Raw genomic sequence first — 26,361 nt, 5'->3', positions numbered from 1 at the left:
AAACAGACTGATTAACGTAACACTGACGTAAAACCTCAGTTTACGGCAGTGCCTGTTGACGTTTGCTCGGTTGATTCGCAACATCAAGCAGTCACCCAAGTTTTGTCTTTGTTCGGCTCCATGCTTTTTCTTGGTTTGTTTGTTGTTGTTGTTGTTGTTGTTGTTGTTGTTTGTAAAAACTGAAATGTAAATTGACCTGAAAAGAAGCAACGGAATAATAGGATTATTAATTTTTCAGATCGACATTAACCAGACACGTGTCGGATGCACGCAGGTAGCCCGTGAGGATGACGAAGCGACCCAACATTCTGCTAACAGGTGATGTTCCTGTGTTGCCTGGCAAGAGGCTCCCCTGCTGTCTTCTTCTGTGAAACTGTAACTACAAACACACTGTTCACATGTTCACTGCCATGAGTTGTTGTATTCTCTGCAGAGTGTATGCTGAACACTGTTCCTTAAGGTTTAATGCCAGTGTTCTTTTTACTGTACATGCAGATTAGCCAACACAGACGTACACAGAAAGCACTCTCTACGTGTGTGAAATTCAGACATTTACAGCCTTTCCGCTGCGTAAACATATATTTTGACTAAAAAATATTGACTCAAAAATGAATGTGACTCATTTGAACTTGTTACTGTCTTTAAAAAAATGTTTAACTAGTTGAAGAAAAGAGTTTCAGTACAGAGTAGTGATGTATCGTTCGCCAACGATTCATTATATCTGAACTAATCTTTTATATGACTCAGGAGTAACGAGTCGTCTCAGTGAGTGATTCGTTCATTTTCATGCAGTACCCTCCCTCGCCATATGGCAGGCGGCAGCTGCATAAACTCAGTCAGCAGGAGAGGAAACAGAAATTATTCGTTCACGACTCAACTCCTCGGGTCCTCGTTTATTTGTCACGTGACAGTCAGCTCAGGCTGAAGAGCAGTAGGCACAACAGTTCGTTCACAAACTGGATCGTTCATTCGGATCGTTCTTTCGTTCATTTGTCATGTGACTGCAGCTCAGCTACTGGGCTGTGGACTGAGAAACGAAGGAGGAAATGAATGATGTCTGATTTGTGATGTTCATTCATTTGTCATGAAATCATAATTAATTAGTGGTCTTCGCTTCTTGTCGAGGTGTATAGTGTTCTTCTGTATATACTGCGGGAAGTGTGTAAATAAATGATAATGGAATAATGTGAATAAATACTTAAAAAAATGATAACATATTTATTTTGTGTTATACTCTACCATAAGATAATAGAATATAATAATGACAATAATAATGATGATGATGATAATAATAATAGTAATAGGACACAATAAATGCACCATGTAACATTTTAAGCAACTTATTGTTACTTTATTTCTTACTTAATTGTGTTACTAATTGTCAAAATCAATGTGAGTTTTACATTCACTTGTTCTCTACCAGCTGTCATGTGACAGGGCTGAACGGATCGTTCTCGTTCGTTAATTTGTCACGTGACAGCTACTGAGTCAGTGTCGGGCTTTAAACAACAATGGCAGGGAGGATACAGACACAAGTCACCTTATTGTGTATTTGCTTTCCCAGGTTTTCACATGGTTTGAACTGTTTGTGGCATTTTGTGTTTTGTACTTTGTCAGCTCAGCGGAAGCAAACTATGTTGCCTTCAGTGTTAAGTGTTTAGAACCGTGGCCATTTTGTGCAACGCCCACAGTAGGGCTACAGCGCCACCTGCTGGGAAATGAACTAAATGACTCTTTCAAAGATTCGTTCAATTTACTGTTCGAGAGTAAAAGATCCGAGTCAGTAAAAAGTCTCAGACCTCAGTGAGTCCCTCATTCCTGAGAGAATGTCATATTGGAAATCATCATAATCAGCAAATTGTCAATTCTAAATGCAGACTTTAAAGCAGGGATGTCCAAAGTTGGTCCTTGAGGGCCGCTGTCCCGCAGGTTTTAGATGTTTCCCTGCTTCAACACACGTGATTCAGATCAAGGCATCATTAGCAAGCTTGTGTCTAAACGTCTAAAACCTGCAGGACAGCGGCCCTCGAGGACCGACTTTAGACCTCCCTGCTTGAAAGGATCTACTCGTAACACTCGTATTTATCTTTAACTTATTGTTTTTTGTTGTCCTTGTTCTTTATTGTTGAATGTTTGTTATGTTTACATTTATGTACATCATGAGCTAAGAAAAAAAATGGAGTCAAATTACTTGTGTGTTCACATACTTGGCCAATAAAGCTGATTCTGATCTTTACATCCACAGGAACCCCTGGTGTAGGAAAGACAACTTTAGGGAAGGAGGTGGCCAAGCGGACAGGGTTGACATATGTTAACATTGGAGACCTGGCTCAGGAAGGTAAAAGTAGCAGCAGTAAACACCACACACTTGCTGAGGTTCCTACAGAATGTGGAGCCCTTTCTGTTGTATCCCATATATTGGCCTTGGCTGAAAAGCTGTGCTGCTCTAAAAGGCCTTGCATTGACTGCTGTCACTCTGAGCAACAGTAGGAAGCATCGCACTGCAGCCAGTCAGCAGCCTTTACAACTCTGCCCAGTGATGGGCAAATTAAGCTTTAGTAAAGCACTGAATCACTTGTGCCAACTTTTTTAGAAAAAATGGGTTAATTTTTTGAAGCTTCTGTGACAGTGACATCTCCTGGCAATAAGCAAGGCTGCTGTCAAATTTGGCAAGCTAGTTGGTGGACAGGAAGCATATATGTACCGTAAATTCCGGACTATAGAGCGCTTCTGAATATAAACTGCACTCTGTAATTTTAAAAAGAAAATCCATTTTGTACTTATGTAGGCCGCACCAGATTATAAGCCGCAGGTGTCCACATTGTAATATGAGATATTTACACAGAAAGATGTTACATGTGAGGATTTTTAAACTTTTAATTAAATACGTATGATAACATAAACAAATACATACCATTAAATGTACCATACTGCAAATGCTTTTTTTTCAAACAGTGCCTGAACATGGCTGGGTAAAAAAAAAAAGACAGTAGCCTACCAGGAAAAGTCATTGATCACCTTCTTCATCTTCCTCCTGCGCACTAAAACCATCAAAGTCATCTTTTTCAGTGTCCGACTTGAACAGCCTCAGAACTTCGTAACTCACCTCACTCTCTTCGTTGTCGCTCTCACAGTCTCATCTCAGATTGATCGCCGAAGTTCAGATTGAAGCTGCATGATATGCATTTCTTAGTTTGTTTTCCATGTTGAGGGTGAGTACAAATGACCGATTTACAATAGTTTTGTAGTGTAATTGTGTTTGATTCATGACACAATTTCGTTGGAACACCGTGAACTGTTTGTTAATTTTATTGGTCTAATGTTACAGGCAAAATGTTTTTGGCGGCATGACAAAAAAAGAAAAAAACATGCATTAGCCGCACCGTATTATAAGCCGCGGTGCTCAAAGCCTGGGAAAAAAGTAGCTGCTTATAGTCCGGAATTTACGGTATATGTATGAAACATATATTATCTTTTTACTAGGGCTGGGCAAATATTAAATTCTTTAATCGCGTTAATCGCATGATTTCCTGTGATTAATCATGATTAATCGCATTGTCATAGGGAAAATCCAATAATCAATTCAAAAGTAGCATATAACGCACTTTTATTGGAACTGTACAGCCCTATGATTGAAGTACTCCGGTGATAAGACAATTCAACGTTGCAGTGCTTACAAATAACTTTGGCCCTGTCAACTGCGCCTTCTGGAAAAACTTTGAAGTGAAAATGGCCATGTAAAAGTTCCGTAACCTTCTCCATGTTTGTTTAGCCCGCTTCATCTGCCATTCTTTTCTTTTCTGACTGTTTCCTGTGACCACCGCAGCAGGAAGCAACATACTAGGCTCGCTCACAATAGACTTTTTCAAAATAAAAGCCGTTTACAATAAAAATAATAAAAACTGCGTTAATGGGAGACAAATAATTGCTCGCGACAATGAATTCATTAGTTAACGCAAAAATAACTTGTTATTGTGCCCAGCCCTAATTTTTACAAATAAAGATTGATGAGTGTGTATTGTGTAACTGGGGATGGAGTGACTGGGAAATAGAGGATGTCCTGGGAAAATATGTCACAGGTTGGGTGTGCTTGTGTATCTATGGCTGGGGGTTATTATGAGGGATGGGGATCAAGATTTTTTATCAAGGAACTTGTTTTTTTTTCAGTGGAATTGGATTGAGTCAATTTTTTTCCCCTCCATATTTTGAGAATACTTACAAGGAACAGATGAAGCTGGGATTCATAGAAATAGTTTTGCCAGCAGAAATAGATGATGATACACACTTAGATCATTCATCCAGTAAACCAGAGGGTCTATTTCCAGTGGTGGATCAATCATGTCACGTCCACTATAGCATTTGCTGTGGCATTCCTTGACCTCCTTCCTTCAGAAGCATCGATGTCTAGAGTTTTCCAAGGGTCTGAAAGACCTTAATTAGTTCATTAATCTTAAAGACAAACAGTCTGATGACAGTCATCAGTACTGAAAGGTTTCAATTTGTATCCTTTTTAAAAAACAAACAAAAAAAAAAAAACTTATTTTGTCCAACAATTTATCAATTAACTGTTCATAAGTTTACATGTGGATGGGGAATTTTCAAGATTTGCTGGTTGAGTTGATGTGGAGGGCTGTTGTTCTGATTGTGTGTCAGATGGTGTGCATCTTATCAACTGTAAGCATTATGCTGTCAGCTGTTTTACTGCAGCCGGGGCCTGTACTTTATTGTAGAACCCAATGATTTTGAATCTAGAATCTAAGCGTGTGGAAAAGGTCACTGCTGTTTGATTTTCTGTACTGTCAAACTTATTTAGCATAATTGACAACAAGCCCTGTCCCAGTTGTTTAGCAGTGTTGTGGCCTGTGTTTTCCGTTGTTTCATGCAACATTTTTTGAATTGGGATGACCTTTTCCCTCTCTTCTCTTCTGACAGCTCGATCATTACTTGGTAAAAGGGGGCTGGCGATTTCAGGCATACAGCAGCTGTTTCATTGTCCTCAGAGGACAGAGGTTGCATGCATTGCAAGATCCCTACTGACTGTCTCTCTTCAAAAAGGCGTTGTAGCATAGTAGGGATGTAACGCTTACCGGTATTGCGGTAATTTGCGGTGAAATGTTATGCTATAAAGATTACCGTTTATGTTTGAATTAATCTCATTATCTCGGTGGATTATTGGGATATGCAATAACAGCCTCATCCAAGTCTCGCGAGCGCATGAATACGTAGCTTGTAACATAGGCATCGACAATAAAAGCATGGTGAAAAGCGCTGACAGCACGCAGGACATTTTCCACCCCACTAAAAGGACGAAATCCAAGGTATGGGCATATTTTGGGTTTTTAAGAATGCAGAAGGATAACTGGTGGAGGACAATTATCCTTTCTGCAGAACATGCAAGAAAAAAGTCGCTGCAAAAGGCAATCACACTACAAATCTACTGGCCCATCTCCGTGAGCATCATTCACAGCTTTACAGCCAATGCAAGGTAAGCGAACGTCAGTTCAAATACATCATGTGAGGGACATCGGCTTTAGAAAGATTGTGGAACTTGTTGGTAACTTGTCAATGATGTATACCAAAGTTTCAAGCAGTATTTATCATCCTAAAATGCAAAGACGTTTTCTGTTTTTGTTTTGAGACACTTAGGGGCTACTAGCTTAGGAGCTACTAGCTAAGCAGCTACTAGCCATATTAGCAGCTGTGTTGCTCAGTGTCTCCAAATGAAACGAAACTGAAGGCACCCAGTCTACTGTTGGCTTTGTGTGCTCCACTGAGCGGAGCCAACACAAGATCCTTACAAGATTTTGTGAAAATATTTCAATATATGTGTCTTTTATAAATTGATATTTTTGAATCTTGCGATAATATCGTTAACCGTGATAAGTTGGTCACTATAATCGAGATATCAAAATTTCATAGCATAAATACTGTGGTGTTTCACCTCCTAAATCTTCATTATTGGTCAATTCATCTGCTCCTGCACTTCTCTGAGCTTCTATTTTGCTGTCGGGCTGGTTTTGAAGTATGCCCCCACTTTCCTTGCCCTTGTGTGTAGGTTTTCGAGGCCAGGAGATGCATCAAGAGACTTCTAAACCACTAAATTCAGTGAATGAGCAAAGCAAATGGCATGTCTTTGGTGTATACCTCTGACAGAGGCAGCCACATTAGCTCCTGCATCTGTTACAATCAAGGTCACTTTACCTTCAATGCCCCCTTACTCTATGAGAGACCTCTTAGTAGCAGTCATGTTACCGTTTGTATGAGCTTCTTGGAAAGGCTGCACTCCCAAAAGTACTGTGGTCAGCTTGTTAGAGTCATTCAAATAATGGCAGGTCAGTGCTAGATTTGTGGCCATATTAATAGAGGTCCATGTGCCAGTGAATCACCTGACACGGTGGAATTGCGCACCAGTAAGGTGATTCATTCAGGGAATGAAGCAGTTGATGCTTCGGACGTTGTATGTTTCATGTTTTTTTTTTCCCACACTGAAGCAAGCTTTGAAGCTTTGAAGTGGTTCTATGGAATTGTAGTTTCTGGTTTGAAGCATGTATCAAAGCTTCACAGTCAGACTGCCTCTGTCCCCCAGACTTTGACATTCTAAAACTCATGCTGTTATACCGATTCAAATGCTTACTATGCCAGAGAAACATTCCAAAATGGCGACAAGTGTGAACTCAAAAGGAAAATAAGGCTCACCAGGGACTTAAGGACAGCATCAATCAATTGGAATTGGAGATCAGGGACAAGGAGAAAACTCATAGACAACTTTGTTGGTTGCTCGCTGGACTGGGCAGCGCCTCCTAGGAACATTTCAAAAGGTGCTGGTCAACCACATCTGAAGCTCAACACTCAAACTGCTCTGATGACAAAGCCCTTTTCCCAGCACTGCTGATGGAAGATGTGATCCACAGTAATCCAAATGTTCTGATCCATCTGAGACAACAGATAATCCTCAAGCCGTCAAGTCTTCTGATGCCCCCCACTCACAACTACAGTCGGTAAACATGATACCTGTGATGCTTTAGCTTCTATGAATTGCCTTAACAACCTTAGGTCCTCCCTTCCAATCAACACTGATTGCCCATAACATTTCGAATAAGCTCCAGTATGTATTACTATCTCTCCCTTCTTCCATATCCTCAATTATAGTTCATGTTGGAACAATTGACACTGCTCTTCTATAGTCTGAGGTGACCAAATCTCACATTACCCAGCTGCCGAGCTTGTCTGGAAAGTCAGTTTTTCTCTCTGCCAACATCCCTACAATAGATCACGTCATTGGCCATTTCAGTATACTTCTCTACTACTATACTTCTTCTCAGTCCAACTGTAGAACAAAATAATGTGGGCTTCATTGATTATTTTAATCTGTTCTGGAACCACTGGCTGTATTCGACTGTGTATACCTAAAGGCAGAAGGATGGTGTTGGCCAATATGCAGCACACAGTTCTGACTCACCCAGGTGATTGACTGTTTAAGTCCAACACCTGTTGTTTGGATATACCTGTAGTACCAACTGTATGTACTGAACAGAACACTGATAATTCTGAGAACTTTTCCCCATTCTTTTTGTAAAACTTTTTGAATGCATATTGTATTCTCAATTAGACACCCTGTAAAGCAGCCACAGGGGCAACTCTTCATACATTTTCATATTGTTATTAACTGGGAGCGAAGAGACCCAATGGGCACGTACCAAGACCTATTATGGTTAAATCAAAACACTTCAAACAGACACATAGCTTCTCGACACCAATCAACCAAGACCCATCCTGAACATCCTCTGTTCTGTATAATTCAATTCAATTCAATTCAATTTTATTTATATAGCGCCAAATTACAACAATTGTCATCTCAAGGCACATGAATAATATAGTCCAATTCAAGCCAATTGGAATTCAATTCATTGTAATCATAATCCAATTAATTCATAAAGAGCCAATTCAAAAACAATATCCTAGCTAAGGAAACCAACAGATTGCACCGAAACTTGTCTTCAGTCCAATCTCCCGTCCTGAGCCTGAGGCGACTGTGGAAAGGAACGACTCCCTTTAACAGGAAGAAACCTCTGGCAGAACCAGAACCAGGAAGGGTGGCCATCCGCCTCGACCAGCTGGGGTTTGAGAAGACAGAAAAGAGGGAAAAGAGGGGGGAAAAACACCATAACACCATTCAAAGGATATCTGTTGGAACAGGGAAACACAAGTTAATAACCACAATAATGTCACATGTACATAAAATCAATTGAGAAATTAAACAGGGGGAGAAAGAGAGCAAAGTGAGGAAAGGTGTGACAGATGAGCTCCCCCAGCAGTCTAAGCCTACAGCAGCTTAACTATGGGATGTTTCAGGATTACCTGAGCCATCCCTAACTATAAGCTTTATCAAAAAGGAAAGTTTTAAGCCTAATCTTAAAAGTGGAAAGGGTGTCTGCTTCCCGGACATTTACTGGCAGCTTATTCCACAAGAGAGGGGCCTGATAACTGAAGGCTCTGCCTCCCATTCTACTTTTAGAAACTCTGGGAACAAGTAAACCTGCAGTTTGGGAGCAAAGTGGTCTGTTAGGAAAATATCTTACAATGAGATCTTTAAAATATGATGCAGCTCGGTCATTAAGAGCTTTATATGTGAGGAGAAGAATCTTACATTCTATTCTGAATTTAACAGGAAGCGAATGAAGAGAAGCTAAAACTGGAGAAACATGATCTCTCCTGTTAGTTCTCATCAGAACTCTGGCTGCAGCATTTTGGATCAGCTGGAGGCTTTTCAGAGAATATGTGGGACAGCCCAATAATAAAGAATTACAGTAGTCCAATCTTGAAGTAACAAATGCATGAACTAGTTTCTCTGCATCACCCTTAGACAGGATGTTCCTGATTTTAACAATATTACGAAGGTGAAATAAGGCAGTCCTAGAAACCAGTTTTATATGTGCATCAAATGATAAATTCTGGTTTAAAAAAAAAAATCCAAGGTTCCTCACTGTAGAACTAGAAGCCAAGGAAATACCATCTAGAGTAACTATATAACTAGACAATTTCTCCCTGAAGCGCTCAGGTCCAAAGAGAACAACTTCAGTTTTGTCTGAATTTAAAAGCAGACAGTTCTGAGTCATCCAGGTCTTTTTGTCTTTAAGACAGGCTTGTAGTCTGACCAACCTGTTGGTTTCATCTGGTTTCATAGATAAGTACAGCTGACTATCATCAGCATAACAATGGAAATTTATGCCATGCTGTCTAATACTGTTACCTAATGGAAGCATGTACAAAGTAAAAAGGATTGGTCCAAGCACAGAATCCTGAGGAACTCCATGATTTGTGTTAGGAAGATTATTCATTTACAAGAACAAACTGGAATCTGTCAGATAAATATGACTTAAACCAGCCTAATGCAGTTCCTTTAATCCCAATAACATGTTCAAGTCTCTGTAACAGAATGCTGTGATTGATTGTATCAAATGCAGCACTGAGATCCAACAGGACAAGCACAGAAACAAGTCCGCTATCAGAGGCGAAGAGGAGATCATTGGTAACTTTCACCAGTGCTGTTTCTGTGCTATGATGCACTCTGAATCCTGACTGAAACTCTTCAAACATATTATTTCTATGTAAATGATCACAAAGTTGAACTGCAACTATTTTTTTCAAGAACTTTAGACAAAAAAGGGAGATTGGATATAGGTCGATAATTAGCCAATTAGCCATCGGTGATAATAGTGGGAAGGACTCCATTAATCTTCTCTCTGATAGAAACAATTTTATTGATAAAGAATCTCATGAAATCATCACTGCTGAGAGTTAAAGGAATACATGGCTCAACAGAGCTCGGACTCTTTGTCAGCCTGGCAACAGTGCTGAAAAGAAACCTGGGGTTATTCTTATTCTCTTCTATCAATGATGAATAATAAGCAGTTCTAGCTTTACGAAGGGCTTTCTTATACGTTATTAAACTATCTTTGAGACTCTTCTAAATTAGAGGAACGCCACTGTCTCTCCAGCTTTCTTCAGTCTGCTTTAAAGCAGCTGTGAATTATACCAAGGAGCCAACCTCTTCTGACTGATTACCTTCCTTTTCAGAGGGGCAACATTGTCCAGTGTTGTACGCATTGAAGCTATAGTGCTGTCAACAAGAGAGTCAAGTTCTACTGAAGTAAAGTTTAGGTAGCTGTCCTCTGTCATATCTGCACATGGCAGTGAAGAAAAGGATGATGAAATCAACTCTTTAAATCTGGTTACAGCATTCTCTGATAGACACCTTTTATATGTAGAATTCTTCTCAGAAACCATGTAGTCAAGTAATGTAAATTCAAAAGTTATTTAAAAAATGGTCAGACAAGACAGGGTTACGAGGGAACACTGTTAACTGTTCACTCTCAATGCCATAAGTCAGCACAAGGTCAAGGGTATGATTAAGGCAGTGAGTAGGTCTGTGAACACTTTGAGAAAATCCAATGGAGTCTAATATAGAATTAAAGTTAATATTTAGGCTGTCATTTTCAACATCTACATGAATATTAAAGTCACACACTACAATGACTTTATCTGTACTCAGCACTAACTGGGATAAAAACTCTGAGAATTCAGACAGAAACTCAGAATAAGGGCCAGGTGGACGATACACAACAACAAACACAAGAGGTTTTTGAGATTTCCACTTTGGGAAAAACTGAGAACCAGAGATTCAAAAGAGCTAAAACTAATCTTGGGTCTAGGACTGATTAGTAACCCTGATCTGAAGATAGCTGCCACTCCTCCTCCTCTGCCTGTGGTTAGAGGAACATGAACGTTTAAATAGTCAGAGGGAGTTGATTCATTAATGCTAACATGATCCTCCTGCTGCAGCCAGGTTGCTGTAAGACAAAATATATCAATATGATGATCACAAATCAAATCATTCACTAACAGAGACTTCGAAGGGAGAGATCTAATATTCAGCAAACCACATTTAATAGTTTGATGTTTTTGTTCAGTTAAAGTTTTTGTTTTAATTTTTTTTGCACAAGAGGATTAGCTCCTTTTGTGTTTTTTGATTGGGGGGGGGGGGGGGGGGGGGGCAGCATCAGGTGGGAAGCCGCAGAGAAGCGTGTAAGACTACAACTCTGCATCCTGGTCTCAACCCTGGGTTGTCATATTTTTGGATGACTAATAAATTCGTCGATATTTCTAGAAATGAGAGCCGCTCCTTCCAAAGTGGGATGGATGCCGTCTCTCCTCATCAGAGCAGGTTTTCTCCAGAAAGATTGCCAATTATCTATGTAGCCCACGTTGTTTGCTGGACACCATCTAGACAACCAGCGATTGAATGAGGAGATACGGCTAAACATTAGTGATGTGTCGGTCGCGAACGATTTGTTCGATATTAACTAATCTTGTATATGACTCGGGAGTAACGAGTAGTCTCAGTGAGTGATTCGTTCGTTTTCACGCAGTACCCTTCCTCCCCATATGACAGGCGGCTGCTGCATAAACTCAGTCAGCACGACAGGAAACAGAAATTATTCATTAATTTCCATGCAGTACCCTCTCTCGCCACATGGCAGGCGGCAGCTGCATAAACTCAGTCAGCAGGAGAGGAAACAGTTTTGATTCGTTCACGAGTCAACTCCTCGGGTTACTGCTCCTCGCACAGGAAACAGTTTTGATTCGTTCACGAGTCAACTGCTGGCGGCTGGCGGCTAAAAACACTGTGAGATCGGGATGTAGCCTAGCGACAGGATGTCAATAAATGATGTGGAAAGGAAGCTCAAAGAACAGCACAAAGACAAAGCAAGGCAAGTGTGATATTTGGAGAAGTTTCTCAATTGTCCGTGAATCTCTTTATCAATAGCCTATAAAATGACGTGTTTTCTCCTGCGGGACGGGAGAAGACACAAAACGCATTGAAGCTATAGTGCTGTCAACAAGAGAGTCAAGTTCTACTGGAGTAAAATTTAGGTAGCCGTCCTCTGTCATATCAGCACATGGCAGTGAAGAAAAGGATGATGAAATCAACTCTTTAAACCTGGTTACAGCATTCTCTGACAGACACCTTCTATATGTAAAATTCTTCTCAGAAGCCGTATAGTCAAGTAATGTAAATTCAAAAGTTATTAAAAAAAATGGTCAGACAAGACAGAGTTATGAGGGAACAATGTTAACTGTTCACTCTCAATGCCATAAGTCAGCACAAGGTCAAGGGTATGATTAAGGCAGTGAGTAGGTCTGTGAACACTTTGAGAAAATCCAATAGAGTCTAATATAGAATTAAAGTTAATATGTAGGCTGTCATTTTCAACATTTACATGAATATTAAAGTCACCCACTACAATGACTTTATCTGTACTCAGCACTAACTGGGATAAAAACTCTGAGAATTCAGACAGAAACTCAGAATAAGGGCCAGGTGGACGATACACAACAACAAACACAAGAGGTTTTTGTGATTTCCACTTTGGGTGGGAAAAACTGAGAATCAGAGATTCAAAAGAGCTAAAACTAATCTTGGGTCTAGGACTGATGAGTAACCCTGATCTGAAGATAGCTGCCACTCCTCCTCTGCCTGTGGTTGGAGGAACGTGAACATTTAAATAGTCAGAGGGAGTTGATTCATTAATGCTAACAAGGTCCTCCTGCTGCTGCCAGGTTTCTGTCAGACAAAATATATCAATATGATGATCACAGATCAAATCATTCACTAACAGAGACTTGGAAAGGAGAGATCTAATATTCAGCAAACCACATTTAATAGTTTGATGTTTTTGTTCAGTTAAAGTTTTTGTTTTAAATTTTTTTTGCACAAGAGGATTTGCTCCTTTTGTGTTTTTTGATTGAGGGGGGGGGGGGACAACATCAGGTGGGAAGCCGCAGAGAAGTGTGTAAGACTACAACTCTGCATCCTAGTCTCAACCCTGGGTTGTCATGTTTTTGGATGACTAATAAATTCGTCCATATTTCTAGAAATGAGAGCCGCTCCTTCCAAAGTGGGATGGATGCCGTCTCTCCTCATCAGACCAGGTTTTCTCCAGAAAGATTGCCAATTATCTATGTAGCCCACGTTGTTTGCTGGACACCATCTAAACATTTCATCAGTGGTCAGATTTGGCAGGGGTCCAGAGAAAACTACGGAGTCCAACATTGTTTTGGCAAAATTACACACCAATGCAACATTAATTTTAGTGACCTCCAATTGGCGTAACCGGGTGTCATTACCGCCGACGTGAATAACTATTTTACTGTATTTACGTTTATCCTTAGCCAGCAGTTTTAAATAGGATTCTATGTCGCCCGCTCTGGCCCCTGTTTGAACAGAGTCGGCACAACTATGGGTGACACTGATTACCCCCGAGGTAAATACCTATATTTGTGTAACTCACAACAAACGTGTTCATACAGTAACCTAGAGGAGAAGTGCACCGGGGAAAAGGTGAGGCTGATTAAGACATTTCACACTTTATGCACAGGGTTATTAACACTTGCACACAGAGACGATCAGGGGCTTGATAGAAATATCTTTAGCTATTGTTTAACCTGGAAAAAGTTACTAACTTTAACCACCGACTATGATGCTGTGAAGACGGGATAGAAATTGGGGGCGCACATGCTCAGTGCACTTCATAGGTAATAATATTAGGACAATCGCACGAATAAAGTTACTCACCAAGAAGCCACCCATCACGCACAGTGCCAGCTGTGTTCCCAACAATTCTGTTACTGAATGTATGAATCGTGTGTTGAACCAGGCCCCACCCCACAAAGCATTTGCGCATCACATACATTTGTACATTGATGGAATGAAAATGTTTCCGGTTGGTATACAAATTTATCATGTGATGGCGCTTTTATATCACTGTGTGTGCAGTCAATAGCTCCTACATTAGGAAAACCGGCTCTCACTTCAAATTCCGCTTTAATGTTGGCCTTTTCAACTGCATTGTGGGAATTTGATAGACCTGCTGAGATGCAGATATTTCCGTCCCAATCGGTTGGCCAACTCCCTCTGGAATGCCCCGGTTGCTTAAACCCCAGTGTGCACATCACCTGTGTTGCGCTCCAGCGCCGGTCGCAGCTCTGCGCACAGTTCCAGGAGGATTTCCCTCAAAACGGCTGATGAGCCAGTTGTCATCATGTGCCAGCAAATCAGTTCTGTCTCTTAACACACTTTTTCTTTCAATTGCACCATTTACAATGTCTTCCAATACCGCTAAAGCAGCCATTGTTTTTAATGCTTTTATATCCACTCGTGTAATTGCAGACACGTGGGTGTGTTAATTGTTCATCAGTGTTAATTGTTCATGTGTCTCAAATGTGAACATCCATCAGTCTGCGGACAGTTTCCCAACATCACGCGAGCCCTTAAGTTGGCGTGAGGCACCGCACATTTCCACAGTCATTCCGCTCTTGATACATCTGATCGTTGACGTGAAACGGTGTGAATGGAACTTTTTTGTGCTTACGCACCCTTTGTACATGAGGACCTTGGTTATTTTAAGAAACTTCCACCAGGCTGTCAGAGGGGTGCTGATGTTAATGATTTTAAGACATTTGTGATGTTTGATACTTGAGCTAATAAATGGAAAGTCAGACATTTCCAGGTTATCACACAGTGCTTGCTCTACATCCAGCCGTGGTTCATCGAGTGCACGCATTATGTATTATTTCCTGAATGTAAAATGGTAGTGGGCATATTTTTGAAACTGCAGTTGGGCAGAACTGTAGTCTTAGACCAGTTCATAGAGTAGTCACAAATTGAAGAGAATTTATATATGAGCGTGACTGTCTGTGAAAAGAGAATTCTTTGAGTTCTGGAGGAAAACTAATACATCAACATTATTAAGGCTTATGTTATTTCATAATATCTTTATTTTGTCTGACAGCAACTACAAGAGGTTCAATAAAAAAACATAAAAGTGAGGGAACCCTAACTGGTGCCCCTCTGCATTTGTCCTGACACATGCATTTGGGAAGCTATATAATATTATTATCCAGTTAATGAAGAATGACCCAAACCTACATTTATTTGAAGTTGTAAATAAAAATTCCCAGTTATCTCTTTATGCATCTATAGAGATGACTGTGGTTTCCAAGTTATTGATGGTATAATAGTCTATGAGATTAATTAAGTTTAGAGATTATTTTGAGGTCTACATTTATTAGTGATATTGGGCGGTAGCTGGATGGAAGTACGGGGTGTTTTCCTGTTTTCTGTAGGAAGGTAATGTTAGCGGAGTTCATGTTTGAGGTTAGTCTGCCTTTCTCCTTGACTTGTAATACCATTTTGTGAAATGTATGTGCAATTCTAGTTGAAAATTATTTCTGGAACTCTGCTGGAAAACCATTTGGTCCTGGGGCTTTTTTACTGAGCATATGTTGAAGGGCTTCATGGAGTTCACCTATGAGAGGGATAAATCCAAAGCCATGACCTGGTCATGTTGTAATTTTGGATGGTTGATCATACTAAGAAACTGATCAGTGTCTGATCTGGTGGATAATTTTGTTATGAATATAAGGTTTTGTACAGGTCCCTAAAAAATGCATTAATTACATCAGGCTCATATTTCCTGCTGAGTCCTCAACAGTGATGATTTTCTTTTTGGTTAGCTTTAATTGGCTGACTAGGAATCTTCCATATTTGTTGCCATGTTCCAAGTTCTCCAAGCAAAGTTTTTGACTCTGGGACTGTGTTTCCTTATGAATATTTTCATTTAACTCGGGTTGAGCTTTCCTTAATCTTTTCAGTATGTGTTCCTATGGGGAAGCCTGCAGTCCTCTGATGATTAAATTCCGATACTGTTGAACCCTCCTCGTTTTTCTTATTTGATGAAAAAGAGATTATTTTGCCTTGCATTATTGCTTTTCCTTCTTCCCAGAGAACACATGCTGACATTCCTGGTGGGCCATTACTATATATACAAAGATATATAGACCATTCTATCTTTAAATATTTAATGGTTAATCAAGGTCTTTAAGTAATGATGTATTACAGCTCCAATTTGTAGTTGATGGTGTGACACTCTTTTTCATCAGAGTGATAGATTTTTTTTTTTTTAATCTATTTATTGTTGCTATGCGCCGCCCTTATCAGAAGCAAGTCTGTGTTATTATGAGTGCCAATGCCAAAGGCAGGGGCACACATATTGCTATTGTGCATACTTATTGTGAGAATGCTGGAATCTATTGTTTCAACTCTTTCTCCTATTTTCTCCTACTTTCTCCTACGATTTTCAATCGTGCAATCTTTCACCGATTTATACAATTTTGATGTCAAAACGTTCAGCTCTGTCAGGAGACTTCTGCTATGACTTTTGGTGTTTATAACTTTTACACTTTTTAAACTATTCAACTTTGATTCAACTTTTTTCCTCATTCAAATGAATGGAAAGTGTTTTCAACTCTTCAAAAACTTCCTCCTCTTTCCAACCTAACTATTTCTGCAATCTTTCACCGATTTCTACAATTGTGGTATCACAACATTGAGCTCCTTCTGGAGATTATGTCTCTCACTTTTTGTGATTCTAACTTTAATACATTTTATTCAAATTTAAGGCAAATTTCAACTCTTTCTCCTCTTATCAACCTCACTACTGCAACATACTTTCAGCTAGAGTCACCATTTAAACTTTAAAAAGCTCATAAGACATTCAGCTATTACGTAATGGGTCAGATTTTTGTATTAAGCAAATATTAAGCCAATTTTGAAATATGACTTTCAAAAACAAACAAAAAAATTTCGGTCCTTTCATCAAATCATCTGTTTTTCCAATAGGTTTAAATCATTCCACTATTGTTATTGTGAGACTTCTGGAAAGCATTCTCACTATTGTTTTCCTGTTTCTCTTTATTATTATTTCAACATCTTAGTTCTTCTGTACATTTTTTGTACGTTAACAAGTTCTGCATACTTCAAATCGATTTCAACCATTTTGGTATCAAAACGTTCAGCTCCTTCAGGAGATTATTGCTATGACTTTAGGTGTATACTTTTTATACTTTTTAAACTATTTAACTTTTATTCTAATTTTCATTCAAATGAATGGGAAATGCTTTCAGCTCTTCCTCCTCTTTCCAACCTAACTACTTCAGCATACTTTCAGCTAGAGACACCATTCAAACTTTAAACGGGTCACAAGGTATTCAGCTATTACCAATGATTCAGCTTTTTAAAATATTAAGCCAATTTTGAAATATGACAGTTTCAAAAACATGAAAATTTTTCTCCTTGATTTTTATGAATGAGAAGACAGTGGCACACTGATCATTTGAACTTTTTCTGATATTCAAACAAATTCCTCTAACTTTAACACTGTTTAACTCAATCAAACAAATGATACCTTAAAATGTAGGAACACTTGTCCTCTTTCAGCTGATGTAACTACTAAAGAGCTCACATTTACAGAATTTCAGCTATGAGCCTTGAAGCGAGAGAAACCTTTCAATTTCTCTCACTAATTCCAATGAAAATTTGGTCTGACACCAGAGACAGGTTCAACTGTGTTCAACTTGCTGCCATTTAAATTTTTTTCACTTCATTGAAATAAAAATTACATTACGCGTACCTTTATCCCTTCTGGTTCTTACGGTCTTCAATTTATTTTCCTCGACTAGAACTTCCTATTAGAGTAGCAGAATTTCTATAACTTCGTACCCCAAAATTGCTATCAAAAAGTTATAGATAACTGTCCAAGATGGATGAGTCAATTTTCCTTTAAAATGGGAGACAGATCTATCCATCTGTTCTAATCAAAACTTTTGGTCACAAATATGTTTGAACACCTTCAGAGTGACTAAAAATCCAAATTTACAGCTTATACAATATAAACTTCTTCACAGAACTCATTATACAGGACAGAGGATGTTCAGGATGGGACTTGGTTGATCGGTGTAGGGAAGCTATGTGTCTGGTCTAGTTGAGGGCTCTGGTGGACTGCGGATGGTCCTGCAATGCGTTGCTTGCTTCGTGGGAGCTCTGTCCAGGGCATTCCTTTTCTGTCTTGTGGGGACGTGATTGTCCCTGCGGTGGGCTGTCTGGGTTTTGTGGTATGTGGTTGCTGTTTGTTTTTCTCAGTTTCTCTTCCTGCAGGTGCTCCTGATGGTTCAAGTGCAAGTTGAAGTTCAAGTATCTATGTTATGCCGTAGGAGATTCACAACCAGGAGTTACAACATAAAAACAACACATATGACAGGACACATCATTAAAATCACAATCACAGTAAGTCCCTTCAGAGTATAGTCACTGCAGTGAAACAACCTAGCCACACATGCGTGCACACACACACACACACACAGTCTGCTGACACGGTGACGCGGCCGAGTGCCTCTCGCATGCACGCATGAAACTACTGTTTTTGTCAGAAGAGCCATCATTTCACATCCTTAGGTCTATATGACTGCTTGGTATGACGATATTGAGAAACTTTTGGTTTTACAATATCGTGAAATTGCAGATACCTTAATTAACTTATCTGAGCACGAGCGTTTGACTCCATCCTCTTTTCCCTCCATCAGTACCAAAGTGTGCCCACTGGGTGTCGCTGGCGCTCAGATCCTGGCCGGCAGAAATTGGTGCTCCTTGATTGGTTGGTTGGCGTGTGTTTGGCACTGGATTGATTGGCAAGTCAGTAAGCAGCGTGCTGATTGGCTATTGACTCAGATGTCAAAACAGGGTCAAAATTCGTACTTGTAACTTGAGTTTTGTATCAGACTGGCCTTTTTTCACTGACCTCACCATGTGCAAGTCACTGAGGTTACCTAGGTCTGTGCCAGCAATTTTGCTGCATGCTCTGACAATTCCTGATAATCTGTTTCTGTTTTTATATGTTAAAAAAGTCCGATTTTTTTTATTTTTTATTATTCGGGCCACAGTGCTGCAAACAGCGCAACATACTTTGTGTATAGAAAATAATTGGGAGTGTTTTGCCAGATAAATACTAAAAGCTACCCAATTATGTCTTTCCTCAGGGCAACTTTACGATGGCTATGATGAAGAGTACCAGTGCCCTATTTTGGACGAGGACAGGGTGAGTTCAGTTCCACTGATCTTTTAAACACATGGAAGGAATATTTTTAGAATCCCATTTCTTTTACCTCAGCCCTTCTGACAAGGCCAGCTATGTTCTGACTGTGAAGTCTCTGGTAACAAGGATAAACACTGCGTGAATAAATGAAGTATGGCAATGTGACAATGGCTGGGGAATAAAAAGAGACGGTTTACTAAATAGATGTCAATAGTGGAGCAGCAAGGGTCAAGATTTTCTCTTTCTTAGATTTTGCGTTTCTCAAGAAATGTTGGCTTTTGAGTAGGCTCTGACTGCACGTAGACAAACTACTGTCATTATATTCAGCTAAGTGGATGGAAAATAAATGCTGATTTGAACTGATCAAAATGATTGTTTCTTGGGATCCTGCAGGTGGTGGATGAGCTGGATGAAAAGATGGCGGAAGGTGGTGTGATTGTTGACTATCATGGCTGTGACCTGTTTCCTGAACGCTGGTTCCATATCGTCTTTGTCCTCCGCACAGACAACACTCAGCTGTACACTCGGCTGGAGGGCAGGTAAACAACCTCAACAAATATATTGCTCTGATTTCACTTCAAGCTTGTGAAGGATCATGGTAAGGTGTACATGTGTGAACATCCATCCAGTTTGAGATTTAGAAAACAGCAATAATGTCTCTGTTACAAAGTTGTGTCATACATATAAATTTATTCAGATTTAAACTTCATTTTTAATTTTACCAAATATAAGACGGTAAAAATCATTTTAGTCATGGGGAAACAGGATCCACATGGTTTTCTTGCTTGATGCAGGTTTAACTTTTTTTTTTTTTTTTTTTTTAAATAGGTGCTTGGACCTATTTTTGTTGTTTTTCATCACTATTCAGACATTTAATCTGTTTGAGGGTTCTTCCAACATTGAAAACTCACAAATATAAACCACTGGCAAAAATAATGGAATCACCAAACTGGAGGATATTCCTTCATCTTTTTTATTTCATGAAAAAATAAACTATACACTGAATTGACAGTAAAGAACTTTTTATTTATTTATTTTTTTTTATTTATTTATTTTTTTTTAGATGAATGAGGAAGAAATTACAGAATTAGCTTGTCATTAGCATTTCTCAAACAAATACCAGCACAGTTGTAAATATATGACTTTCTACTGTTAAAAGACTTCTTACAGAGCTTAACAAATTGTTTCAATTCAATTAAATTTTATTTATATACCGCCAGATTACAACAATTGTCATCTCAAGGCACTTAAGTAATATAGTCCAATTCAAGCCAACTGGAATTCAATTCATTGTAATCATAATCCAATTAATTCACATAGAGCCAATTCAAAAAATATCCTAGCTAAGGAAACCAACAGATTGCACTGAAACTTGTCTTCAGTCCAATCTCCCGTCCTGAGCGTGCCTGAGGCGACTGTGGAAAGGAACGACTCCCTTTTAACAGGAAGAAACCTCTGGCAGAACCAGACTCAGGAAGGGTGGCCATCCGCCTCGACCAGCTGGGGTTTGAGAAGAGAGAAAAGAGGGAAAAGAGGGGGAACCAAACGAATGAAAGAGGGGGGGGGGACACCATAACGCCATTCAAAGGATATCTGTTGGAACAGGGAAACACAAGTTAATAACCACAATAATGTCACATGTACATAAAATCAATTGTGAAATTAAACTGGGGAAAAAGAGAGCAAAGTGAGGAAAGGTGTGACAGATGAGGTCCCCCAGCAGTCTAAGCCTAAAGCAGTTTAACTATGGGATGTTTCAGCATTACCTGAGCTATCCCTAACTATAAGCTTTATCAAAAAGGAAAGTTTTAAGCCTAATCTTAAAAGTGGAAAGGGTGTCTGCTTCCCGGACATTTACTGGCAGCTTATTCCACAAGAGAGGGGCCTGATAACTGAAGGCTGAAGAAACACTGAAGAAACTCTGCGAACAACAAGTAAACCTGCAGTTTGGGAGCGAAGTGCTCTGTTAGGAAAATACCTTACAATTAAATCTTTAAGATATGATGGAGCTCGGTCATTAAGAACTTTATATGTGAGAAGAAGAATCTTAAATTCTATTCTGAATTTAACAGGGAGCCAATGAAGAGAAGCTAAAACTGGAGAAACATGATCTCTCCTGTTAGTTCTCATCAGAACTCTGGCTGCAGCATTTTGGATCAGCTGGAGGCTTTTCAGAGAATATGTGGGACAGCCCAATAATAAAGAATTACAGTAGTCCAATCTTGAAATAACAAATGCATGAACTAGTTTCTCTGCATCACCCTTAGACAGGATGTTCCTGATTTTAACAATATTACGAAGGTGAAAGAAGGCAGTCCTAGAAACCAGTTTTATATGTGCATCAAATGATAAATTCTGGTCAAAAATAACTCCAAGGTTCCTCACTGTAGAACTAGAAGCCAAGGAAATACCATCTAGAGTAACTATATAACTAGACAATTTCTCCCTGAAGCGCTCAGGTCCAAAGAGAACAACTTCAGTTTTGTCTGAATTTAAAAGCAGACAGTTCTGAGTCATCCAGGTCTTTATGTCTTTAAGACAGGCTTGTAGTCTGACCAACCTGTTGGTTTCATCTGGTTTCATAGATAAGTACAGCTGAGTAACATCAGCATAACAATGGAAATTTATGCCATGCTGTCTAATAATGTTACCTAATGGAAGCATGTATAAAGTAAAAAGAATCGGTCCAAGCACAGAACCCTGAGGAACTCCATGGCTTACTCTGGTGTGTGAGGAAGATTCTTCATTTATAAGAACAAACTGGAATCTATCAGATAAATATGACTTAAACCAGCCTAATAATTTCAGCTACTGACTGACAGGAAACATGGCACCAACAAGAAAGCTGTCAGTGGAGACAATGGAAATTATTATAAGAAGCGAGGCAGTCATGGACTGTGGATGAAAGTGATATTCAGTGCTAAATCCCCAATCTGCATCGAACAAGGAGAGCATGTTGGAACTTTAGTTTGGTGCAGGTCCAGTGAAACAGAACGGGGACTGGCTGAAGAAACAAGCACATTTCCACTATCATTGATGATATGGGGTTGATGTCAGGTAAATGACCAGGGGAGATTGGAGCCATTATGTTTGCACAGGTGGACTTGGACATTTTGGACTCTTTTCTTATTCCAACATTTAAAAGGACGTTTGGTGATGCTGAACTAATTTTTCGGGATGATGATGATGCATTTCTCCACAGTTCAACAAGTATTCAAACTTCAATTCTTATTTAGTTTTATTTATATGGCACCAAATCATTGATGAAGCCGAATTTAAGCCAATCTTAATCTGATATTATTGATAACATCCAAATTAGTCTATTTCATATAATGCTAAATCAGAATGTTGCCTCGTTAAAGAAACCAGCACATCACAATCTAACATGTCCTGATATGTAAAACCTTCGAAACAAAAGAGGGTTTACTTTCTTTCTTCCATGAATGTGTGTGACTATATGTGCTTTATTGACTCCTCATTATTGTCCTCTGTCCGGCTAACAGGGGTTACACAGGAAAGAAGCTGCAGGACAATGTCCAGTGTGAGATCTTCCAGACCATCTACGAGGAGGCTATGGATGCCTACTGTGAGGAGATTGTCCACCAGTTACCCAGCAACAGTCCTGAAGATCTTGAGCAAAACCTGGAACAAATATTGTTGTGGACAGAACAGTGGATAAAGGACCATAACTAGAGGCCAAACGCAGCAGGCTCCCCAAGTTATTTGGAATATTAACCAGTATAGTCATTTTGAATCTGCGTTTATTTTCATAGATTTTCCCATCATGAAGACTGATATGTTCAGATGTGTATATTTTCTCGAGCAGCCAAACTCACCTGCTCTTAGTTTGAGGGAGTTGTTGTAAATTGGTTCAGTGTAAAGCAGCTGGGTGACATTCTGACACATTTAACTACATAAACCCAGTTTAACTGCATGAGTCAAGGCACTGTTTCATTTTGAATTCTGGGCAGGCATTCCAAATATATTTGGCAATCCATATATTTATAATATAAGTTTTTACTATCCAAAATAGGGAAATCTACAATTTTAGATCTGTATGCAACACTTCCTCTGCCACACACATACACAATATCAGCCCTCTAATTTCTATGCACACAACTTGTAGTGATAGTCTTATACGAGCAAGATCAACCTCTCAAACAGACTTGGAATTCCTTTCTGTGCTGAACAGTCCAGCTAAATTGACTTACTAAATTGGCTCACTGCTCGACCACAATCTTTTTAGTAATGTAAATACCTTTCAGTGTAAATAGAAATACTGATCATCACAAAGAATAATTGTCTGGAAATAGTTTTCTCCCTTCTTATCAAGACATGTGTAAAATCAAATTTCTTACTGTGTTGCAACCAACACTATAGTCTCTATAGTCGAGGAAACATTAGGGACATTAATATGATCACTTTTTTTTTTATGTAGTTTTCCATTTCTGGGTGGTGGTCAGGTGGTGGTCAGGAAAAGGAGGTGTTGCTCTGATGTCAAGCTTTGTGATCCACACTTTTACTACATTTTCCCACTCAGCAACAAACTTGATGGAGAAAAAAACCTGGTAACTCCGTAGTTACATACTCCATAATGGCATTTGAGACAAATGCATTCCAGGGGCCAGAGCAGGCGACATGGAATCCTATTTAAAACTGCTGGCTAATGATGAATGTAGACACAGGGAGATAGTTATTCACATCAGCAGTAATGACGTCGCTAAAACTGATGTTGCATCGGTGTGTAATTTTGCCAAAACAATGTCGGACACCATAGTTTTCTCTGGACCCCTGCCAAATCTGACCAGTGATGACATGTTTAGCCGCATGTCCTCATTCAATCGCTGGTTGTCCAGATGGTGTCCATCAAACAACGTGGGCTACATGGATAATTGGCAATCTTTCTGGAGAAAACCTGGTCTGATGAGGAGAGACGGCATCCATCCCACTTTGGAAGGAGCGGCTCTCATTTCTAGAAATATGGACGAATTTATTAGTCATCCAAAAACATGACAACCCAGGGTTGAGACCAGGATGCAGAGTTGTAGTTGGTGTCTCTAACCCAAAGTGGAAATCACAGACCTCTTGTGTTTGTTGTTGTGTATCGTCCTCCTGGCCCTTATTCTGAGTTTCTGTCTGAATTCTCAGGGTTTTTTTTTATCAGTTAATGCTGGTGAGTACAGATAAAATTCTTAGAAAATGACAGCCTAAACATTAAGTTTAAGTCAGTATTAGTGTTGACAGATCTACTCGCTCTCTCTTGATCCTGTGCTAATTCAGGGCATTGGGAATGAACAGTTAACACTATGGTCTTATCTGACCATTTTCTTTCACCAGTCTGTGAAAGAATCTATTCATCCATCCATTTTTCTATGCCTACTTAATTTAGTTGGGTCTGGGAAGGGTGGGAAGTAATAAGTGAGAGGAGGCTGGAAATATAAACATAAAGAGAAATAAAGTTGAAAAATAAACAAATGTCGATTGTTTCTTTCTAAAAGGTGTAATGCTGAGAAGTGCATGCCTGCCGAGAAATGTGTCCCCATTCGCGGGAGTGCGCGTAAGCCGTTTCAGGTGTGGATTATTAAATTTATCCTGTAAGGTTACAGTGATGATATTGAGCTGACAGTGGTGTTTCATTCGTTCATCTTTTTTCTCATTTCTTCATGTAGATGAATAATACATGTACACTTATGTTAATCTGACAACTGTACAGTTTAGAGCATCTCTTTCACCTATTATGATATTATTGTACAAATATTCCAAAGTAAGGGCCGTGACTCACACTTTTGTAGTAAGCCTGAAAGACGGTTGGAGACATTTTCTATGAACAATCTTTACTCAGTATAGCCCAGATGAAATAATCTAAAAATGAACCTAAAACTATGAAATTTGATTATTTTAATTTTAGAGACAATTTTGCATCTGTTAATTCAATCAGGTAAACAAATTATGATGTAGTTATATTATTCCATTCCAGACTCTCTTTAAAGCATAACCAGCATGGGATGCTTTTCTCGGCAGGCATGCACTTCTCGGCATAACACCGGTTTGACCTGGGGGGTATTCCAGAAAAGAGGTTCAACAAACTCTGAGTCTACCCTGAACTCTGAGTTGACTTGCTCTGAGCTGGGAAACGGAGTATCCGGTTCCAGAACAGCTGGACCTGCGTTAGTTCAATCAACTCTGACTATGGTCACCCTGAGTTAAGCGCGTGCATGACAATAATAAAAAGCCATCATCAATGGAGCCCCAATACCACCAGTCACCATGACAACAGAAAGCAAAAGAGCAAGTTATTTCACTGCGATGGAGTTGGAGGTCCTTCTGTAGTCCTACAGCGAGTATGCGCAGTATTTCGCCGCAAATGTAATACAGCTGCAGCAGCAAAGGAGAGAGAGAGATAGAGGGACGGCATGGCAAAAAATAGCTGCCCGAGTCAACGCGTAAGTTTGAATGTACTATTCCACTGACGTTACATTACCACCTCTGACAGAGGCTGAGGAGCTGGCCCTCAGCCAAAACAGCGGTAACCTCATCCTGTCATCAGCTTCGGCCTGTCATCCCCAGGACACAAGTGCCTTCATCAGATGCAAGTATGCACTTGAGTCTTTTTTGAAAATTAAAACTAATACATAAATATATATGTGTGTGTGTATAGCCTACTTTTAAATAAATCTATATCCACACACCCAACAGTTATGGATGGTGTCATCTGCCTAGTTCAGCCTCCAACTGAAACAATTGTAAACCCTGCAGCTGTCAGTATTCCATAGTCAGATCTTGCCTCAGATGGTAGTTGAAAGTATTCTGAAACAGTATCTTTTCCTACATCACAGGAGGAGGAGGAGGAGGAGGAAACGCTGTCTGCTGCCACAGGGAGAGATCCGGAGGGGCCTGCTGAAGTGTGTCTTAATATTATGTATAGCTACTGGCAGTGCTCTACCCATTCACATTCCTTTACATTCTTGAGTGGAATTTGGAGTTTGACATGTACACTGAAGTGATGAGCACAGATAATGGCTAACTAGAACATTCTTGTTCTTCAACAGAGCATGGGCAGACATCACCAGGAGGAGGGTCCATCAACGTACACAGCACAGCTTGACACAGTGAGATTTTCGGTCAATACTGTGTTAAATCTGTATGTAGAACTGTAGGAATTAAATGTTGCCCATATGTAGGTAAAGGAGTTTTACAGGGTGCACCTGATGAAAACTTCTTTTTTTTATAAAACAGAAAGAAATGGTGTACCTGGATTGGCAGATTAAAAGAAAGCTACCTTGAAATTCTATGACTGGAATGCCAGTTGAGTTGGGTGCATTGTCATGGTGAAACAGGTGAATATGTTAATGTTTGGAACTATATTACAAAT

The 26,361-nt window shown here is 39.6% G+C and overlaps 1 protein-coding gene across 1 annotated transcript; it reads left to right on the top strand.

Annotated features, from left to right (window-relative positions):
* The first annotated feature begins 23 nt into the window (after positions 1-23).
* On the top strand, positions 24-26,361 carry ak6 (adenylate kinase 6). The gene is made up of 6 exons (XM_072388580.1): positions 24-133; positions 239-318; positions 2,246-2,338; positions 18,934-18,992; positions 19,383-19,528; positions 22,493-26,361. Exons 2-6 carry the CDS (start codon positions 288-290, stop codon positions 22,680-22,682), a joined length of 519 nt encoding a protein of 172 aa, XP_072244681.1. The 5' UTR covers positions 24-133; positions 239-287; the 3' UTR covers positions 22,683-26,361.

Source organism: Leuresthes tenuis, unplaced genomic scaffold (genome assembly GCF_036924035.1).
Source record: "Leuresthes tenuis unplaced genomic scaffold, fLeuTen1.0.hap1 SCAF_6, whole genome shotgun sequence".
NCBI classification, from domain to species: domain Eukaryota; kingdom Metazoa; phylum Chordata; class Actinopteri; order Atheriniformes; family Atherinopsidae; genus Leuresthes; species Leuresthes tenuis.
The sequence above is the reverse complement of the archived record's forward strand: the minus strand, read 5'-3'. Positions and strand labels throughout refer to the sequence as shown.

Excerpts from the sequence above, each read along its gene's own strand:
- ak6 (XM_072388580.1), top strand. The coding sequence starts at position 288 with ATGACGAAGCGACCCAACATTCTGCTAACAG. Across the intron at positions 2,339-18,933 it reads TGGAGACCTGGCTCAGGAAG|GGCAACTTTACGATGGCTAT; the intron begins GTAAAAGTAGCA and ends GTCTTTCCTCAG. Across the intron at positions 19,529-22,492 it reads TACACTCGGCTGGAGGGCAG|GGGTTACACAGGAAAGAAGC; the intron begins GTAAACAACCTC and ends TCCGGCTAACAG.